The sequence below is a fragment of the Corythoichthys intestinalis genome, chromosome 2 (genome assembly GCF_030265065.1).
Source record: "Corythoichthys intestinalis isolate RoL2023-P3 chromosome 2, ASM3026506v1, whole genome shotgun sequence".
Classification (NCBI taxonomy): Eukaryota; Metazoa; Chordata; class Actinopteri; order Syngnathiformes; family Syngnathidae; genus Corythoichthys; species Corythoichthys intestinalis.
This window is the reverse complement of record NC_080396.1, coordinates 68,298,169-68,316,049: the sequence shown is the minus strand read 5'-3', so window position 1 is coordinate 68,316,049 and position 17,881 is coordinate 68,298,169. Positions and strand designations below refer to the sequence as shown.

General features: G+C 38.7%; 1 protein-coding gene across 1 annotated transcript in view; it reads left to right on the top strand.

Annotated features, from left to right (window-relative positions):
- The first annotated feature begins 2 nt into the window (after positions 1-2).
- LOC130912554 (acid-sensing ion channel 1-like) overlaps positions 3-17,881 on the top strand; it is a 125,695-nt gene continuing 107,816 nt past the window's right edge. Inside the window, exons 1-2 of the mRNA XM_057830714.1 lie at positions 3-847; positions 5,765-5,960. Of these exons, the coding sequence (XP_057686697.1) occupies positions 486-847; positions 5,765-5,960 (558 nt within the window). The 5' untranslated portion in view covers positions 3-485. The remainder of the gene's footprint in view (positions 848-5,764; positions 5,961-17,881) is intronic.

Here is a 17,881-nt window from a genome sequence, read left to right as displayed (position 1 = left end):
CAAATAAGCGCTCAGCTTTCCCTTTGCTGCTGCCGCCGCTGCTGCTGTGTGCACACGCACAATATCACGACTCAGCAGCACAGCAGCGACCGCAACATGCAAGCGTCATCACTCTTCTGTTCTGCACGTCCGTGCGGCTGCAACTCTTCTTAAATGAGCTGAAATGTCTTAAAGGATTTGCGTCCTCTCTGCGGATCTGACGCACAGCCACTGGACTTCTTAATTCACTCAAAGATGCGCATCCCGATTTCGTGCTGCGTTTAGGAACTTGACATCTTGTGTGAAATGCACCTCGCGCTCTTTTGTGGACTTTTTTTTTCCATCTCCGAAACAGTCCCAGCAACAATGACCATGTCGAGTCGACTCCGCGGACGCTTTGCTGCGTGTCTGCACCTGTGCAGGTGGACGCTCGCATGCACGCAGCTACAGGTGAATGAAGAAGTGATCGACTAAACTGCTCTTGGTTCGACCGCCGCTTCGTCACGATGGACCTCAAGGTGGACAGGGAAGACGCGGACGCTGATCACCCTCCAACGATTGAAGTTTTCGCCCACAGGTCCACCTTGCACGGCATCGCGCACATTTTCACTTATGGGCGCTTTTGCTTCAGACGATGCCTTTGGCTGGTCGTCTTTTTCGCCTCTTTAGCCGTATTGCTGTTCGTGTGCGTGGACCGGATCCATTTCTACCTGGAGTATCCTCACGTCACAAAACTGGACGAGGTCGCCACCCCGATCATGACGTTCCCCGCGGTCACTTTTTGCAACCTGAACGCCTTCCGTTTTAGTCGAGTGACACGCAACGACTTGTATCACGCAGGGGAGCTGCTGGCGCTGCTTAACCACAGGTAGGCTGCCAAGCACTCACTTTGCGGCGTGGACATGAACACGTTGTATTTGCATGCCGATAAATCTCAGTCACATGTGCTGCTCTCGTTTACTTTGCTCTCCCACGTTGCATTAAAAGCTCGTTTCAGGGGTCATTCCAGAATTAAAGACCCCCCCCCCCCCCCAAAAAAAAAAAAAAAAAACACTAATCAAACATTGATGAATTATTTTTGAAGTCATGATTAAAAATTATTAATTAGAATAAAAATACTAAAACATTTTTTTGTAATGTATACATTCAGAAACTAGTTTTTTTTTTTTTTTTAACAATTAAAAAAAAAGCAAAGGAACGGAATGCTTGAGATTCGTACATATAATATACTGTGTACATATAAACGTATATATCATATATACATATATTATAGATATATTATATATATACATGTGTATATATATATATATACAATGGTATGAGAAAGTATCTGAACCTTTTGGAATTTCTCACATTTCTGCATAAAATCACCATCAAATGTGATCAGATCTTTGTAAAAATCACACAGATGTAAAAACAGGGTCTGCTTTAACTGATACCACCCAAACATTTATAGGTTTTCATATTTTAATGAGGATAGCATGCAAACAATGACAAAATGGGGGGAAATAAGTGAACCATTACATTTAATAATTTGTGCTGACCCTTGGCCACCAGACACTTCCTGTAGCTGCAGATCAGTCTGGCACATCGATCAGGACTTGTCTAGGCCCCATTCTTCTCTACAAAACTACTGTAGTTCACTCAGATTCCTGGAATGTCTGGCATGAATCGCTGTCTTTAGATCATGCCACAGAGTCTCAATGGGGTTCAAGTCTGGACTTTGAATTGGCCAATCCAGAACGTGTATTTTGTTCTTCTGAAACCATTCTGAAGTTGATTTACTTCTGTGTTTTGGATCATTGTCTTGTGACTGGTGCACAAGGAACACTCTATATACTTTTTTTTCATAGAATTTAACTCATTGCATGCCAATGACGGCAATAGATGTCAAATTCATTTAAACTGGGAGAACAGAACTCCTGAGAGAGAGCTAACATTTGATTTTTTAAAGAAAGTAGTCATGAAATCCATACTTGACATTTGTCCAGCAGTTATTGTCTTTACATCCCTATGACTTGTGTGCATATCGCAGGAGAGAAACATCACACCACCCAAAACCATCATTTTTCAGAAATTAACCCCCACCCCCACCCCCCAAAAGGAATGTTTCACATTGAGGAAAAAGAATCATACATCCCATAGCGATAATCCCTAAAGGTGTCCTCAGAGGACTTAGAAAGAATTTGAGTCAACCCTGACAAACACCTTTAGGATGAAGTTGAACAAAGATGTCAGGCCTTTAGTGGTCTAACCTCAGTGACCCCTTGACCTCGCAATGGTCTTCTGCATGAATGAACAAAAGGGAACACTCTGGCAGCTGGAAGGGAGTCTTCCCAGAATAGCGGATGATATTTTTACTCTGTTTCACTTTCACATTTTCTTTCTTTCTCAGCGTAACCGTCTGATGACCTATCACATGCATGTAATTGGTGTAAGCACAGAATTCTAATAATTTGACATGAAAATGTATCATATTTGAGTACAAAAACCAACTGTCATCAGTTTGTAGAATTGCATGTTTGAAGGTTGAACACAACAGGAGGCGATGTACAGTAGCTTGGAGCTTGAGATGACGTCAATTGCTTTGAATGCATCTTACCATTGTAATTCAACAGAAGTGGGTAGTAACACGTTACGCTTTCTCTGTTAAATGTAGTTGAGTAACTTTTGGAGACAAATGTATTTCCAAGTGTAATTTTACCGTGCCCTACTTTATACTTTCACCTGAGTAGATTTGTGAAGAATAAACGCCACTCTTACTCTGCTACTTTGGACTATGCTAAAGTTATTAAATTTTTCCTCTTTATTCTAAATATGAAATTTTACTTTATTTCTACCCGTTTCACCAATGAGACCTCCAAACAATAATTACATGACTATTATACGAAACATACGTAACAATACATTCGCATGACACGACACAGGCTTGCAGTCGGAAGTCCTATGGTCAACGCCAGCCTGTTCAATCATGTGGCGTCTTAAAAGTACCTTAAAAGAAAATTGTTTAAAAAAATGTTTCAGTCATCATTACTCGAAAGCACCAATTTCAACCACTCTGCCAGTTTATATTCAGCACTGAACAACCACGGAAAAACGGAGATATGATCATTTTAATTTAATAGCAGGAAATACTGTATGTTTTCTCCTCTAGATGGAACTCATGCTTTTTTGGATAGTCGATGTTCCATTCCTGTAGATCTTTGTAGTCGAAATTTGATGATTTTTATGTTTGTTTTGTTTTTGGCTTTATGCGTACACTCATGTAATAGATAAGTGGAGTATAATAATAGGAGTTCATATAGATGATGTTGTGCTGAGAAAAAAAGATATTTAGAAAAAAATAATACATTGTAAGCAGTTACTCATTATTTGTGTATTGTTTTCACCGAATATTTTTTCTACTTGTACTTGAGTAATTTTTTAGATGACTACTTTAACCTATACTTGAGTAATATTAGTTTGAAGTAATGCTACTCCTACTTGAGTAAAATTTTTGGCTACTCTACCCACCTCTGCAATTCAATACAAACTCAACGGGTGTATATTGCGCAGAAGAGTGATATTTACAAAAGAAAAGAATTTCGATATGATATTTGGCGAGTCCAATAGAATGCTGTATTTTTACAATGGCACACTGTGTCCTCACAGTACAGGTCTGCAGCCAATGCATTTAGATATATTTGACTCCCCTTTGATACGTGGTAGGGAGGCCTGAAATTTATGAGCTCCATTTGATGAAAGGAAACTTCCCGGGGCTACCCATAATGTCAAGGGTGACGAGGGATATTTGGCTCCTCTGCTCAGTTACTGGCTGGCATTTAACACAGAAGAATGGTGCCTGCTGGCTTGCGTAAGACAAATAGCGAAGGCATTTTACTGAATGCCAAAATCAGGAATCAATAATGTTATTGTATGAGCGACTTGATGTTTAAAAGCTGAAAAGTCATGCAGGAACAGAAAAAAGTCCTAACATATTGTGATATACTTAGTCCTGCAATAATTAATCGATTAAATCTACTAATTTGATTAGGGGAAAAAACGCTTTGCAAAAAGAAACTCTTTGAATGAAATTTTTGCTGCTTCAATGATTCATTTAATCAGAGTGTTGTTGTAATGGTTTGTTTTCATAGTTTTATTGGTTGGGGAGGATACACTGCCCCCTGATGGCAACGGGTAATATGATATAACTTGTCTAACATGGCTGAATCCAGCTGCTCCCTGTTAAGGCCAAAATAAGCCTGTAATTTTTTTGTTCAGGCTAATATATTTTTGAACACATCCGTAATTTAGTTTAGAGGTACACTGGTACCTCGACATACGATCGCATCGACATACAATCCTTTCGACGTAAAATTTGAGAAATCAGCATGAGTCCTAAGATGGTCAGTGCAAGTGATGAAAAAAGGAAAAAGGTGATGCTTCGCATTGAAATTTGGAAGGAAATGATAGAAAAATATGAGTGTGTTGTGCGTGTGAGTGAACTGGCTCAACAAAATGGCTAGAATATGTCTAATATATCCTCCTATACTCCACCTGCCGTCTCTTCCGACCTCCGTTCGCCAGTCTCTATAAGTCAAGGTGACAACAAAAATGCTTTCTTAAAATTTACGATTTATTATTATTATTATTATTATTGTAACATTGGCAAGGATGCTACTAGCTTCGTCAAGTCTTTAATAATTTATTTCAGAACTTGTGCAACACAACATGGCAACAGTCTGCCGTAGCCGACGCCAACAACAACATGAAAAGAGAAAGTCAAATCTCTTCCACGCCTCTTTTACTCTGTTGTCAGTCACAGGGTGCGTTCAGGAACAGCATGCAAAACACAACCGCCAGATTAAAACCCGATTCGTTACATTATTATTATTACGATTTGTATTTATAATTTTTTTTGTTTTGCTATGTGTATTTACTATTTATAATTGTGCCTACAGTATTTATGATGGATTTAGCGTAGGTTTTTGGCCTGTGGAATGAATTAATCGAATTATAATGTATTCTTATGGGAAAATCCCACTCGACATACGACCATTTGGACTTACACACCAGGTCCTGGAAGGAATTAAAATTGTATGTGGAGGTACCACTGTATATTTAGCAGTTTTATTTATTTTTTTCAGAAATACTGTATGTATTTGAACAATTTGGTAAGTTATTTCAGACATTTAAAAGCCAATTGTTTTGCCTTCAGTGTTTTATTGTATGTAATTTTGCTCATAGTTGTACATGTGATTGTGTTACAGCTTTACAAAAAAAATCTAAATTTGGAAAAAGTGAAGGAATTAAGTAAGGAAATTCAAAGAAACACAAAATGCCTTGCTTGCTTTCCGTTTAGCTGAATAACGTCACATTTAATGAGGACAGAACAGGCATATTAAAATAACTTATAAACTGTGGTACCCTGAGTTCCCCCCCAGCCCCCCATTTTATTTCCCAGTTTTTCTGCAATGCGTTTAATGTTTGTTGTCCTATTACTCGAGTAACCAAACTAATTAATTGATGGATTAATCGATTACTTAAATAATCGATGACTCCAGCCCTAATGTACATTCTGTAATTTCCATATTTTAAATCAGTAGTTGCCAATGACAGTGCTACAAGTCCAATCCAAATGTCCACTAGTGATAAACTCATTTAAATTCACAGCAGAAGGATGAAAAGAGCCAAATCATCATCAGTGGAACTGATGATGATTTGAAAGAGTTAATTGCTGTTTAGTTTAGCATAAAGCGATGTTATCACGTTTAATATTTTTCCCCACACTCATCCCTTTGTGAAGGTATGAGATTCGAGACATTCACCTTGTGGAGGAGAGCGTTTTGGAGAGCCTGAAGGTCAAAGCTGACTTCCACAACTTCAAGCCACGACCTTTCAACATGCTGGAATTCTACGACCGCACTGGGCACGACATCCATGACATGCTCTTGTCTTGTCACTTCCACGGCACCGAGTGCAGAGCAGAAGATTTCAAAGTGGTATGTTTGACTATGATTAAACCACAAATGAGATGATCTCTTATTCTTGTGGTAGTTGTAGCATGATAAGCATTAGTGGGTTTCTGGCATACATACATAAATAACAGGAGGAAATACACATACTGTAAATAACACAAGAGAAAGAAATTTCAATGTTGTTAAGCTACCCTTCCTTGATCTATAAATCAATTATTTATAATACTCAACATGCCTTAGCAGTGCCACTTGTCACACAAAGCTCTAATTCAATTATTTAGGTCCACAAATTACATTGAGAAACTTTATGAAAAAAAGCTTTTGCTTTCGTAAATCAAGATAATGGTATGCATTTTAAAATGCCTATGATGTACTGTATAATACTCAGCATGCCTTTGCAATGCCACTTGTCACACAAAGCTCTAATTGAATTATTTAGGTCCACAAATTACATTAAGAAACTTGATGAAAATGGCTTTTGCTTTAATAAATCAAGATTATGGTATGCAATTTAAAATGCTTATAATGTAGGTCTAATGGAAACACATTGATACAACTGTTGAAAAACCTGCAACTGTCACTGAAATCACAACATTTATCCATAGCACTTGTCCTGATTCGTGAGTTGAAACCTTAAATACGTATTTCAAAAATAGTTTTGCACCGATATTGATATTAATATCAGTACTGATACGAAACTAGAAGGCTGTCATCGGTATCTGGGAGGACTAAGAAAAAAACACGGTGATGTTGCACAAGATCAAGTTTCCGACCGCTAGTTGCCTGACCCGGGTTGGCCTCTAGCTACGCTAAACGTTTATCACCAGCAGACGTCCTATTCATTGAAGTGGGAACGTTCATTTGCTGCCAGCCCTCCCAGTTCAAATGGATTGGACGTATAGTATCATCAAACAGCTGAACTCAATAAAAATGAAAGCTCCTTTAGGCTGCCTTAAGACCACATAAATAAAATAAAAATGAAAATTGGGGAGAAGGGGGTAAACCTCGGTTCACTACATTTCTCACTGTTCAATTAACAGTAGAAAACATACTGGAGGACACCTCTCTCTGAGCAGCTTCCTACTCGAGTTTTGCAGGTTAGCAAGTTCACACAGTTTAATTTTATGCTAACTCTGATGCAGGTCGGACTTTCAGTATCAAAATTAGTGGTGTGTTCCCCACCTTCACAACGATGAACATTACTGACAGTGGCTGCTGCTGACCGAAAAAAGACTTCTAATATCACTCCTCTTCGAAGGGGACGGAGGAGGCGGCATGTTGTCGACACGTTGTCTTTGTCGGGCTGTGGGTGTGTGTGTGTCCGAGGGGGGTTTGAGGGGGTTTCAAGTCATCAGCCATTCAAACATGCGTTGAAGGGGAAAAAATGTACCTGCACATTCAGCAAGTGAAAAGGGGTAAACGTAAGTCTAAACATAATGAAAATAATTCACTTAATAATGGTTGGGTCAATTCTATTCTTACAACATATGAGAAGACAATCTAAATTACCTACATAACAGAACTCATTATATAATGCAAATCAGGTTGCTTAAAAGCTGGTGGGGACAATTTGAGCATCCTGAAAAATTGGTTGTGTTATATCCCTACTGTCCCTATGCAAAACTACACCCTTGATATAGGATCACTGCAGTCCCTAAATGCAATTGGTTTAACTCATTGACTGGTTTTGGCAACGATAGATTTCCTATCCATATGAAGAAGTGTTGGCCACACTCCCACATCAAATGAATCTCACAACTACTTGTGATAAACTCATTTAAACTCACAGCAGAAAGATGAATTGAGGCACTGAATTGGACGTCTATCATCTTAATTGGCACAGAAAGAAAGAAATATACACCCATACATAGAACACTTACAAATATTACATTTAGAATTGTGGAATTACAACATGTGGCGTACTTGTAAGTCTTGTTTACTTGACGTTGTTTTTTGGCATAGCTGAGTCAGCCCCCAAGGCCTAGTGCAAATGTTTACACCTGTCTTTTTCATCTTCTCAGCGTTTGCCACTTCTGTTTGATAGTGGAGCTCTGTATAATTAAACAGTTATGAGCATAGATGAATACACAGTGCACATGGCTGCAAAGAGAAATGAGTGAAATGGCTTGATTAAATGGCAATAATATCAGCCATTAAGTCCTGCTGTTGCTGCTGTTTACACATGAATCACACGACAGAAATTATTCCACACAAAAAGCTTCACTCTTTCCAGGCTGAAAGCTTGTCAAGTCTCCACTTAGGTTGTTGTTGTTCTTGTGTATATTAACTATGAAGTCTTATTCTTCTGACATTGGTGAACTGACTGTCTTGAAACTTGGTTGCTATGCAGCATGGGCCATTTATTATCACTCCTCAGAGCACCATTTTTTATTTGTTTTTGTATCAGGGCTGATTAATTAATTGCAGAATTAATAGCCAAAAGACGGCAGTGTGCTTTAGATTACAAATTTGCCAGTATAGGCCAATGTGGACTTATTGTTTTTGACTTGTTCCTGTTTAAGGACAAATCGAGATACAAAACTACGAAATAAGTCACAATAGACTCGAAATACGCTGCTGCGGAGCCATTTTTGGACCGTATAGTGAAACAAAAGAAAACATTGGAGGACTGGATCCAGTTTCTCATCGACTATGAGGCCTCCCTATGAGTCTAGGAGTCGTTGCGATTAGGGCTGCAGCTATCGATTAGTTAAGTAATCGATTAATCTATCAATTAGTTCGTTTGAATAATCGAGTAATCAGATTAGAAAAATTTAATGCGCTGCAGAAGAAATTCTATGAGATGTAAAACAAAGGTTTGCCAAGATTGCTTTCCCAAAAAAAGCATGTAATGCAAATACACAATAAAATTCCAGTGTTTTTTCAAACTATGCAGAAATGCACTTTCATTTCACAAGAGCAATAAATGCATTTAGAAATAAATTAATATATCTGAGCTTAGCCTCAAATGGTGTAAAAATAATAATAATAATTATAAATGAGGATCGAAGTACAACAAAAGAACAATTGGCTAACTTGCATAGGAAAAGTCCGCTAGCTTATATGGTATAAAATGCTAACTTTTTTTTTTTTTTACTTTGCTTTTAACAAATCTTTCAAACACATTTTCCCACAAAAATGCTAATTATAATCCGAAACTAAATAATTATTGCATAAACAAACATAGTAGCTCAAACAAAAACATACCTTATGTTGTCCTTAACAGGGAGCATCTGGATTCAGACAAGTTAGATGAGTTATGTCATGTTCACTATTGCCACTAGAGAGCAGTGTATCCACACAAATGAATAAAACCTAATGCAAAGACTTTCAAAATAAACCATTCCAATGCCACTCTAATTAAACCAATACTCGAAGCAGCAAAGTTTGATTCAAAGCTTTTTTCTAATCGAATTACTCGAGTTAATTGATTTATCGTTACGGCACCACTTGCGGTAAATCAGTACGTCTTAGGTACTTGTGCAGTCGGAATTATTGGATTGAATTTGTGTTGGATAAACCACGACAAAACAATTTACATACAGAAAGCCCTCCAAGTTCCAACACTAACTTAATATATTTTTAAAGATTTAGTGGAGTAGGAAACTTTTTTCTACGTGTGTGGTTTCTATCCTTTAAAACTGTTTTTTGATTCTTTTCATCAAAGCTGATTAATCAATTGCAGATTAATTGTGCCTGAATGTTCTGAGTTAGCCAGTCCAGGTTATGCGTGTACAGCCTTGAGCCTGTTAGTTTGCTTTGGCACACTCATGCTTGTTTCATAACTTGTAAAACCCCAGAATAAATTCTTGTTTGAGGGTTGAAAATGTTTTGATCCACTTGTTAGTAACTGAGATGTTTTTTTTCCTTCATCATTAGCAAACTGACACTCAACAGTGTGTCTTGTACTGAGCACTGATGTGTTTAATTGCTTTGATTAAGACTCACTTCAAAAATCATGAATGAAGGCATGACATAAGGATTGTTACAGTCCGCGAATGCGGAGAACAAGATTGGACCCAAAAACAGACAACAGAGGGGAAGCGTTCGGGGATCTATGAATCACAATCAAAACAAAAACTCGCGAACACGGAAAAAGGGGACTAACAAAAGGGGTCCGTGACATATAGGTTTACGGGGATCAAAAACACGAAAACTGAGCAGTGGGCAGAGAGCCAAAAAGGCAAACAAAAATACACTCGATACCTGCACAAGGTAGAGGATCACAAAGCTATGACATCTGACGAACTAGATGACAAATGCAGAGCCGCTCGAAAGCAGTATGTGCGTATGGCGACCAGCAAACTAATCTCTCGGCACCGTTGTCATGGTTCGCCACTGTTTATTTAATAGTGTTGATTAGCTGGAACTCGCTGCCGGTGTGAAATCGAGAATGCTCCCACAGCTGGCTCTGAAACAAACAAAATCTAACCAGCAGCGGATCATGACAGGCATATTGTCACCTCAAACTAAAGACTTTTACAAATTGTACCATTGATTCAACTGGGTGGAAGAAAAACGGCATCTGTGTTTCTATTCGTTCTTTTAGTTTTTTTATATAATGTAAGTTCACATATCTGCATAAAATCACCATCAAATATGATCTGATCTTTGTCAAAACCACACAGATATAAAAACTGTCTGCTTTAACTAAAACCACCCAAACATTTATAGGTCTTCGTATTTTAATGAGGATAGTGTGCAAACAATGACAGTAGGGGGAATAATAAGTAAGGGAACCATCATATTTAATATTTTGTGCCCCCCCACCCCCTTTGGCGCAATAACCAAACGCCTACTGTAGCTGCAGATCAGTCTGGCACATCGATCAGGACTAATCTTGGCCCATTCTGCTCTACAAAACTGCTGTAGTTCAGTCCGATTCCTGGGATGTCTGGCATGAATCGCTGTCTTCAGGTCATGCGATAGCATCTCAATGGGTTTCAAGTCTGGACTTTGACTGGGCCACTCCAGAATGTGTATTTTGTTCTTCTGAAACCCTTCTGAAGTTGATTTACTTCTGTGTTTTGGATCATTGTTTTGTTACAGCATCCATCCTCTTTTTAGCTTCAACTGTCTGACAGACGGCCTCGGGTTTTCCTGCAAAACATTCTGATAAACCTTTGAATTCATTCTTCCATTAATGATTGCAACTTGTCCAGGCCCTGAGGAAGCAAAACAGCCCCAAATCATGATGCTCCCTCCATCATGCTTCACGGTGGGGATGAAATGTTGATGTTGGTGACTTGTTCCATTTTGCCTCCGCACATGAAATTGTGTGTTACTCCCAAACAATTCAACTTTGGTTTCATCAGTCCACAAAATATTTTGCCAAAACGTCTGTGGACTGTCGAAGTGCCTTTTTGCGAACATTAAACGAGCAACAATGTTTTTTTCATACAGCACTGACTTCCTCTGTGGAGTCCTCCCATGAACACCATTCTTGGTCATAGTTTTACATATAGTTGATGTGTGCACAGAGATATTGGAATGTGCCAGTGATTTCTGTATGTCTTTAGCTGATTCTCTAGTTTTCTTTATTTTACCTCTCTGAGTGTTCTGCGCTGAACTCTTGGCGTCATTTTTGGAGGATGGCCACTCCTTGGGAGAGAAACAACAGTGCCAAACTCTCTCCATTTCAAGACAACTTTTCTGACTGCCGATTGATGAACATCCAGACCTTTAGAGATGGTTTTGTATCCTTTCCCAGCTTTATACAAATCAACAATCCTTGATCGCAGGTCTTCAGACAGCTCTTTTGACCGAGCCATGATGCACATCTGACAATGCTTCTCATCAAGACAATTTTTACTTTTAACTTTAAACTTTTTTTCAAAAAAAGTTTTACTTTAAAACACTCATCAGTGATTTGGCACACACCTGACTTAAATTGTTTGGTAAAAAATGGTTTCAATTGCTCTTTAAGTCTCCTTAGGCAGAGGGTTCACTTGCTTATTTTTCCCCCTTCTGTCAGTTTGCATGCTGTCCTCATTAATAAATGAAACCCTTCACATTTTTGGGTGGTATTAGTAAAAGTAGACACTGTTTTTTCATCTGTGTGGTTTTGACAAAGATCAGATCACAATCATATTTAATGGTGATTCTTATACAGAATGTATGTGAGAAATTCCAAAAGGTGTAGATACTTTTTCTATCTATCTATCTATCTATCTATCTATCTATCTATCTATCTATCTATCTATCTATCTATCTATCTATCTATCTATCTATCTATCTATCTATCTATCTATCTATCTATCTATCTATCTATCTATCCATCCATCCATCCATCCATCCATCCATCCATCCATCCATCCATCCATCCATCCATCCATCCATCCATCCATCCATCCATCCATCCATCCATCCATCCATCCATCTATCTATCTATTCCTCTCTCTGTCTCACGCTCTCATTTTATTTCAAATTAAAATTCATTTGAATTGGAAACCTTGGGATTGAATGATCCTCTTTCACTGCCCTTGACGACAATAGACGTCCAATCCAATTTGACTGGGGGCTGACAGCAATCGAATGATCATTGGCAGGCCTCCCAGTCAAATTGGACTGGACATCTACCCCATCAGTGGCAGCAAATCATTACATGAGAGTCCTATAAAGGGTTAACAGTTCACTGCTCATCTCTTTTGTTATGTTTACAGAAAAGAAACCTTATTTTTATTACTTTCATTGAAGCCTCTTTAACCTTTTCACGTCATTAGAGACGAATGGATAATTCATGTGAAAAACATGCACGCACACTGGCAGCCTGTCTCGTGTGATAGAGCCACTCCAATGGTCTTTGAAGAGAGCACTGCTCTGCAGGAAATTACATTTGTACTGAACACAGAAGCAGAGGAGAGGTGCTTCCCCTGAAGCAGTTTGCGGCCTTTATTTCCTTCCTCTCAAATACCCTTTGTTGCTTAAATCTGTGCTGTAGAAGAATATGCACTCCTTTGAAGACGCCTTTGATGCAATGCATTGCTAATTTATCCATTATTTTGTTGCATGGTGCTTGATGAATGAAGACAGATAGGTATCCCAACAGACTTTTCTTTGTGCATAGATCAAACGGAGCTAAAAGAGGCTGATAAGACATTTTGATACATTTGCATCAAGGATGCAGAGTCCAAATCAGACGGGCGACTTGCATGTTAATACAAGTCTGTTTGCCAACCTTGAAACTAGAATCCAACTCAAGTTGTGTTTCAAAATGAGTTTGACTACTTTTGACTCTGGATCCTTAGATCAAATTCTGAAACCGACCATCCATTCAAATTGCTGCTTTGTTAAAACAGCTACAGTTAGAGTTGCGTTCCTACACTGGCGACGTAACCCGAAGCCTTTTAGTATCCCTAAATCTCAAAATAACTATCAAAACACATGTATTACACCATATTACAGTTTTTCTCAATTGCTTTGGTACAGATCAGAATTGAAATTCTTAAAACAAAGTAATTTATTGTCTATTCATTAGCATGGTGAAATGTCCAATTTCAACCCTGGGTCAAAACTTTCTTAATTTGACAATTTTTAAGGATTATTATTATTATTTTTTTTTTTTAATTCAATTCATGTGTCTTAATATTGGTTTCCATTGACGACAATAGAGGTCCAAACCATTTTGACTGGGAGGGTTGACAGGGATCATGGACATCTATTGCTGGCAATGGCACTGAAACATGATCATTCACAGACAGCCCTCCAAGTTCAAATGGATTGAACTTCTATTTTCTGTCAATGGCAGCCAATAAATTAATGCATATTTAGTCTAGGCAATGTAGTCTTACAAACAAGCTATCCAAAAATATCACTGATGTATTTATATTAATTCATATATTCAATATCAGAGAGTTTGCATTCATTTTCGCATGACACGCGTGCAACAAGAACGACAACAATTGTGACATGGACATCTACGAGGCAAATTACCACCACTTGTCATTACTAAGCGGATGTTTCCAAACCTTAAAACACGTGCTGACAACCTCCATTTGTATTTTTTGTTTTTTAGCACAGTAACTTGGCAGCCATATTGTTATGTGTCAGTGTCGCATTACGCATATTTTCGTATTTGTATTCAGCACACATACTGTATTAATTCCTACATTATCGTCATGTGTGGAGTCTCGCACAAGTTCGCCCTCAAGATTTTGACTGAGGTGATCAAGTTATTTATTCTGCTGATTATTTACAATCAGTTCGGCTTCCATTAAAATTACTGTCAATTTCAAGTCCCCATTATCTGGTGGCGAGTGAAACAATTACTTAACTTAGCATTTTTTTGGGACTGAATGAGGAAAAATGTACTTCTAAAACTAGTTTTATCATGCTTTTACTTGAGCAGATTTGTTAAGAAGAAACACTACTCTTACTCCGCTATTTTGGGTTATACTACAGTCGTTATGTTTCTGCTCTTTGTTCTGCGTGTTAGATTTGACTTTATTTTGCCAGCACAGTGGCTTTACCAGTTTCACCAATTAGACATCGCAACAATAATCGCCTGACTCCGTTATACCCATCAGACGTAACAATACAGTCACATGATCACGCACAAGCTTGCAGTCTGAGGTCCTACGATCATGCCAGCCTGACGTGACATCTTTTTAGCACCGTAAAAAAACATAAACTATTTCACATAAAGCGCTGCCGACAACATTAATCAAAATTTCAGTTTCTCCCAGTTTTTTTATTTGGCACCGATAGACGACAGAAAATCAGCTTATATGATTGTTTTTAATTCATGGTTTGAAATGTTTTATCCACTAGAGGGCAATTATGATGTCTGGATATGTAATGTTCCATTTCTGAAGATTTTTCTAGTTGATTCGTTGATTTTTATGTATTTGTTTTGGCCTAATGTAGTCATACAATAAGTTATAATAATAATAATAATAATTACAACTAGGCCTGCAAGCAGGAGTGAACAGGCCCTTGCGGTTTGGCACAACTCGGACGTCACGCAACTCTGACTGCACGCAGCTCAGTGTTGCGGCAGATCTTCCCCCTCTCATCATCTGATGAGAAACTAACATGTGCTCGAAACTCACCACTTTTTTTGTGTGGAACCTCTTTGGCGTGTAGGCATGGTTGACAGAGATTTTTTTTGTATATTCTGAAGACGGTACACAAGAAAGCCCACAAACAGTTTGCTGAAGACATGTCAACAAAGCACATGGATTACTGGAACCATGTCCTATGGTCTGATGAGATGGGCGGGCTTTCTTGTGTACCATCTCCAGAAGAGGCTTCCTCCAGGGGTTACAGCTATGCACACCAATTTGATGTAGAGTGCGGCGTGTGGTCTGAGCACTAACAGGCTGACCCCCCACCTCTTCAATCTCTGCAGCAATGTTGACAGCACCCCTATAACGAGTCACATGATATTTTGGAGGGAAAATGACAAGCAGTACTCAATTTGGACATTTAGGGATGTACTTAGTTTCTATGGGGTGTACTCACTTTTGTTGCCAAGGGTTTGGATATTAATGGCTATATTTTGGGTTATCTTGAGGGGAAAATAAATTAACTGTATTATATAAGCTGCACACACTACTTTTCATTGTGTCAAAGTGTAATTTTTTTCAGTGTTATCCCATGAAAAGATATACTTAAATATCTGCAGAAATGCGAGGGGTGTACTCACTTTTGTGATACACTGTATTCCACTGAGAGACGTGATTGTATTTCAGTCACATGTGATGGTTTTAAGGGACAGATGGGAAGTACCCCACCAGCCACGCTGCCAACGGCCTGTGGGTCAGCACAGCTGCGCTTCCTGGATCCTGAAGAACCTACCACAGTTAAAGTTATGTCACCTCTCAATCAGGGTGTTTATCCTCATTCTGTCCCCTCATGCCCTTCCATCTTCATTTGTGTTCTGCATTCCTACATGGTCTAAAGCCCTGTGCAGCAAATCCCTCGCGTCAGCCCCCGTGGGCATGACAATCCTCATTATGTTTTCATGTCATGCGCTTTAGTCCCTCTCCTCCCCTGCCTCACTCTCATGCCCTTCCCTTTGTTCTTCTTGCTCTCGTGATGTCTTCATTTTCAATTAGGAGCTAAGGGCTTTGCATGCAGGAACATAAATCCATATTACCATCCATTTTCTATACAGGTCAATCCCAACAGACTCCAAAGGCAAACTACACCCTTGAGTGGTTAATAGTTGGACATACTGTATATAAAGCCAGTGAGGCAACTTGAAATTTTAGGGGCCACATAATGTAAACAGTTTCCACCAAAGGCGTAGGTTTGGTCTCAACATTGGTAGGGATGATATAACAGCATAACATGCGTGTACACTTTTTCCTGGGGACGGAACATTTATCAGACTAAACAGATTGGGTGAACGGAGGGCTACATTTCTCACGAATATGAACCTAATTAATTGATAGGCTAAATGATCAATGCAAAATAAATTTGTTTTGATTTATATATTTTCACGTGTATTGGTTCAGGTGATACACCGCTCAAGTCAAACCTTTGTTGTCAAAAAGTACTAAAGAAACATTTTGAAAACTTCCAGAATAAATGTCTGGATTTTATTAGCAAATTTAAATTGCAATATTTGAACATATCTTGAATTATTTTAACATACACAATGAATACAAACTTGTTAATAATCTCTTAACTATCCAGGAATGCAAAAATAAACATTTGTCTTGAGAGCTCTCAACATCGTCTGTCTAAATAAATAAACTGGAAAAAACTTCCTTCAGGTAAAACACTACTGCTTTTGTCCACAAGCACAGCCAAACAATGAAAACTTTTTATCTCGGTTATGATTAATGTATGATTATCTGAAAAAATGTCTGCATAGGCTGCAAATAAAAATAATTTTAAATAAATAATGTAAAAACTAAATAAATTCATTTTAAATAAATGCAAGTCATCAGTCAAGCATATGTGCCTTTGAGTTGGAAAACATGGACCGGCAAATTCGGCAAGTCAAAAGTGGTAAATGTAAGTCTGAAAATGATAAAAATAATTCACTCAATCATGGTAGGGTCAGTTGAAGGAATCTGACCTTTTAGCCAGATTGCCGGAATCACGCCAGCCGAACCGCCAGACCTGCGCTGGCGCAGATCCAACGACCCGGGTCGCCGAGATCCCGACAACCCAGCCAAAAGGCCAGACTGCGCGTTCACCTTAATCTTAACCCCTTGTACTGACTCCATTTTAAAAGCTGGAAAAAGGTTTCGAAGCCCAAGTTGACAATTTATTCAGGTCGACAGCGATCATACAGCACAGAGGGACCCAGGCGAGGATTCAGGGTCACCATATCAAAAGTCAACAAAAGGTTCCCGAGAAAAAATGACAACGATTAGTTTAACATTCAGTCTTTTTTAAACCTCTCGCGGGGCGGGCTGTGGGCAGAAGAAGGGTGTGTTTGGGCTTTATTTAGGATTGTTGTCTGTTTGTGGATTGGATAGGAGGATTTGGGAGTTACTGTTGTCAGGGCAAAAAAGGTTGTGGATTTTGCCAACTCAGTGTCAAAGGGGCTCTTGGAGTCTTATCAGTCGTGTTATCAGTTGGATATAGGGCGTTCTCATATGTTCCTTGTGTTGGGACAGGGCGTCCCGCCATTTGTTCTGGACTGTCCGGGAGAACTGATTGCGAGAGTTGGTGGTGCAGACATGGGCTTGTCAGCGTCAATCTTGCTCAGTCAGTTGCATGACGCACATGTTGGGCATCCATGATATGAAGACGTCATGTATCTCATGCCCTGTATTCTGCTTGTTTTCCTTAAACTATGGTATAAGTGCTATTTATTTTATATAGAGAGTGTTAGAGTAATACAAACAGTCAAACAGTATATACAAGAAACGATACTATTCACTGATTGATTATATCAAGTGTGTTAGATTAATACAAACAGTCGATCGGTAAATACGAGAAAGTATACTAGTACCTGATTGATTATATTAAGTGTGTTAGAATAA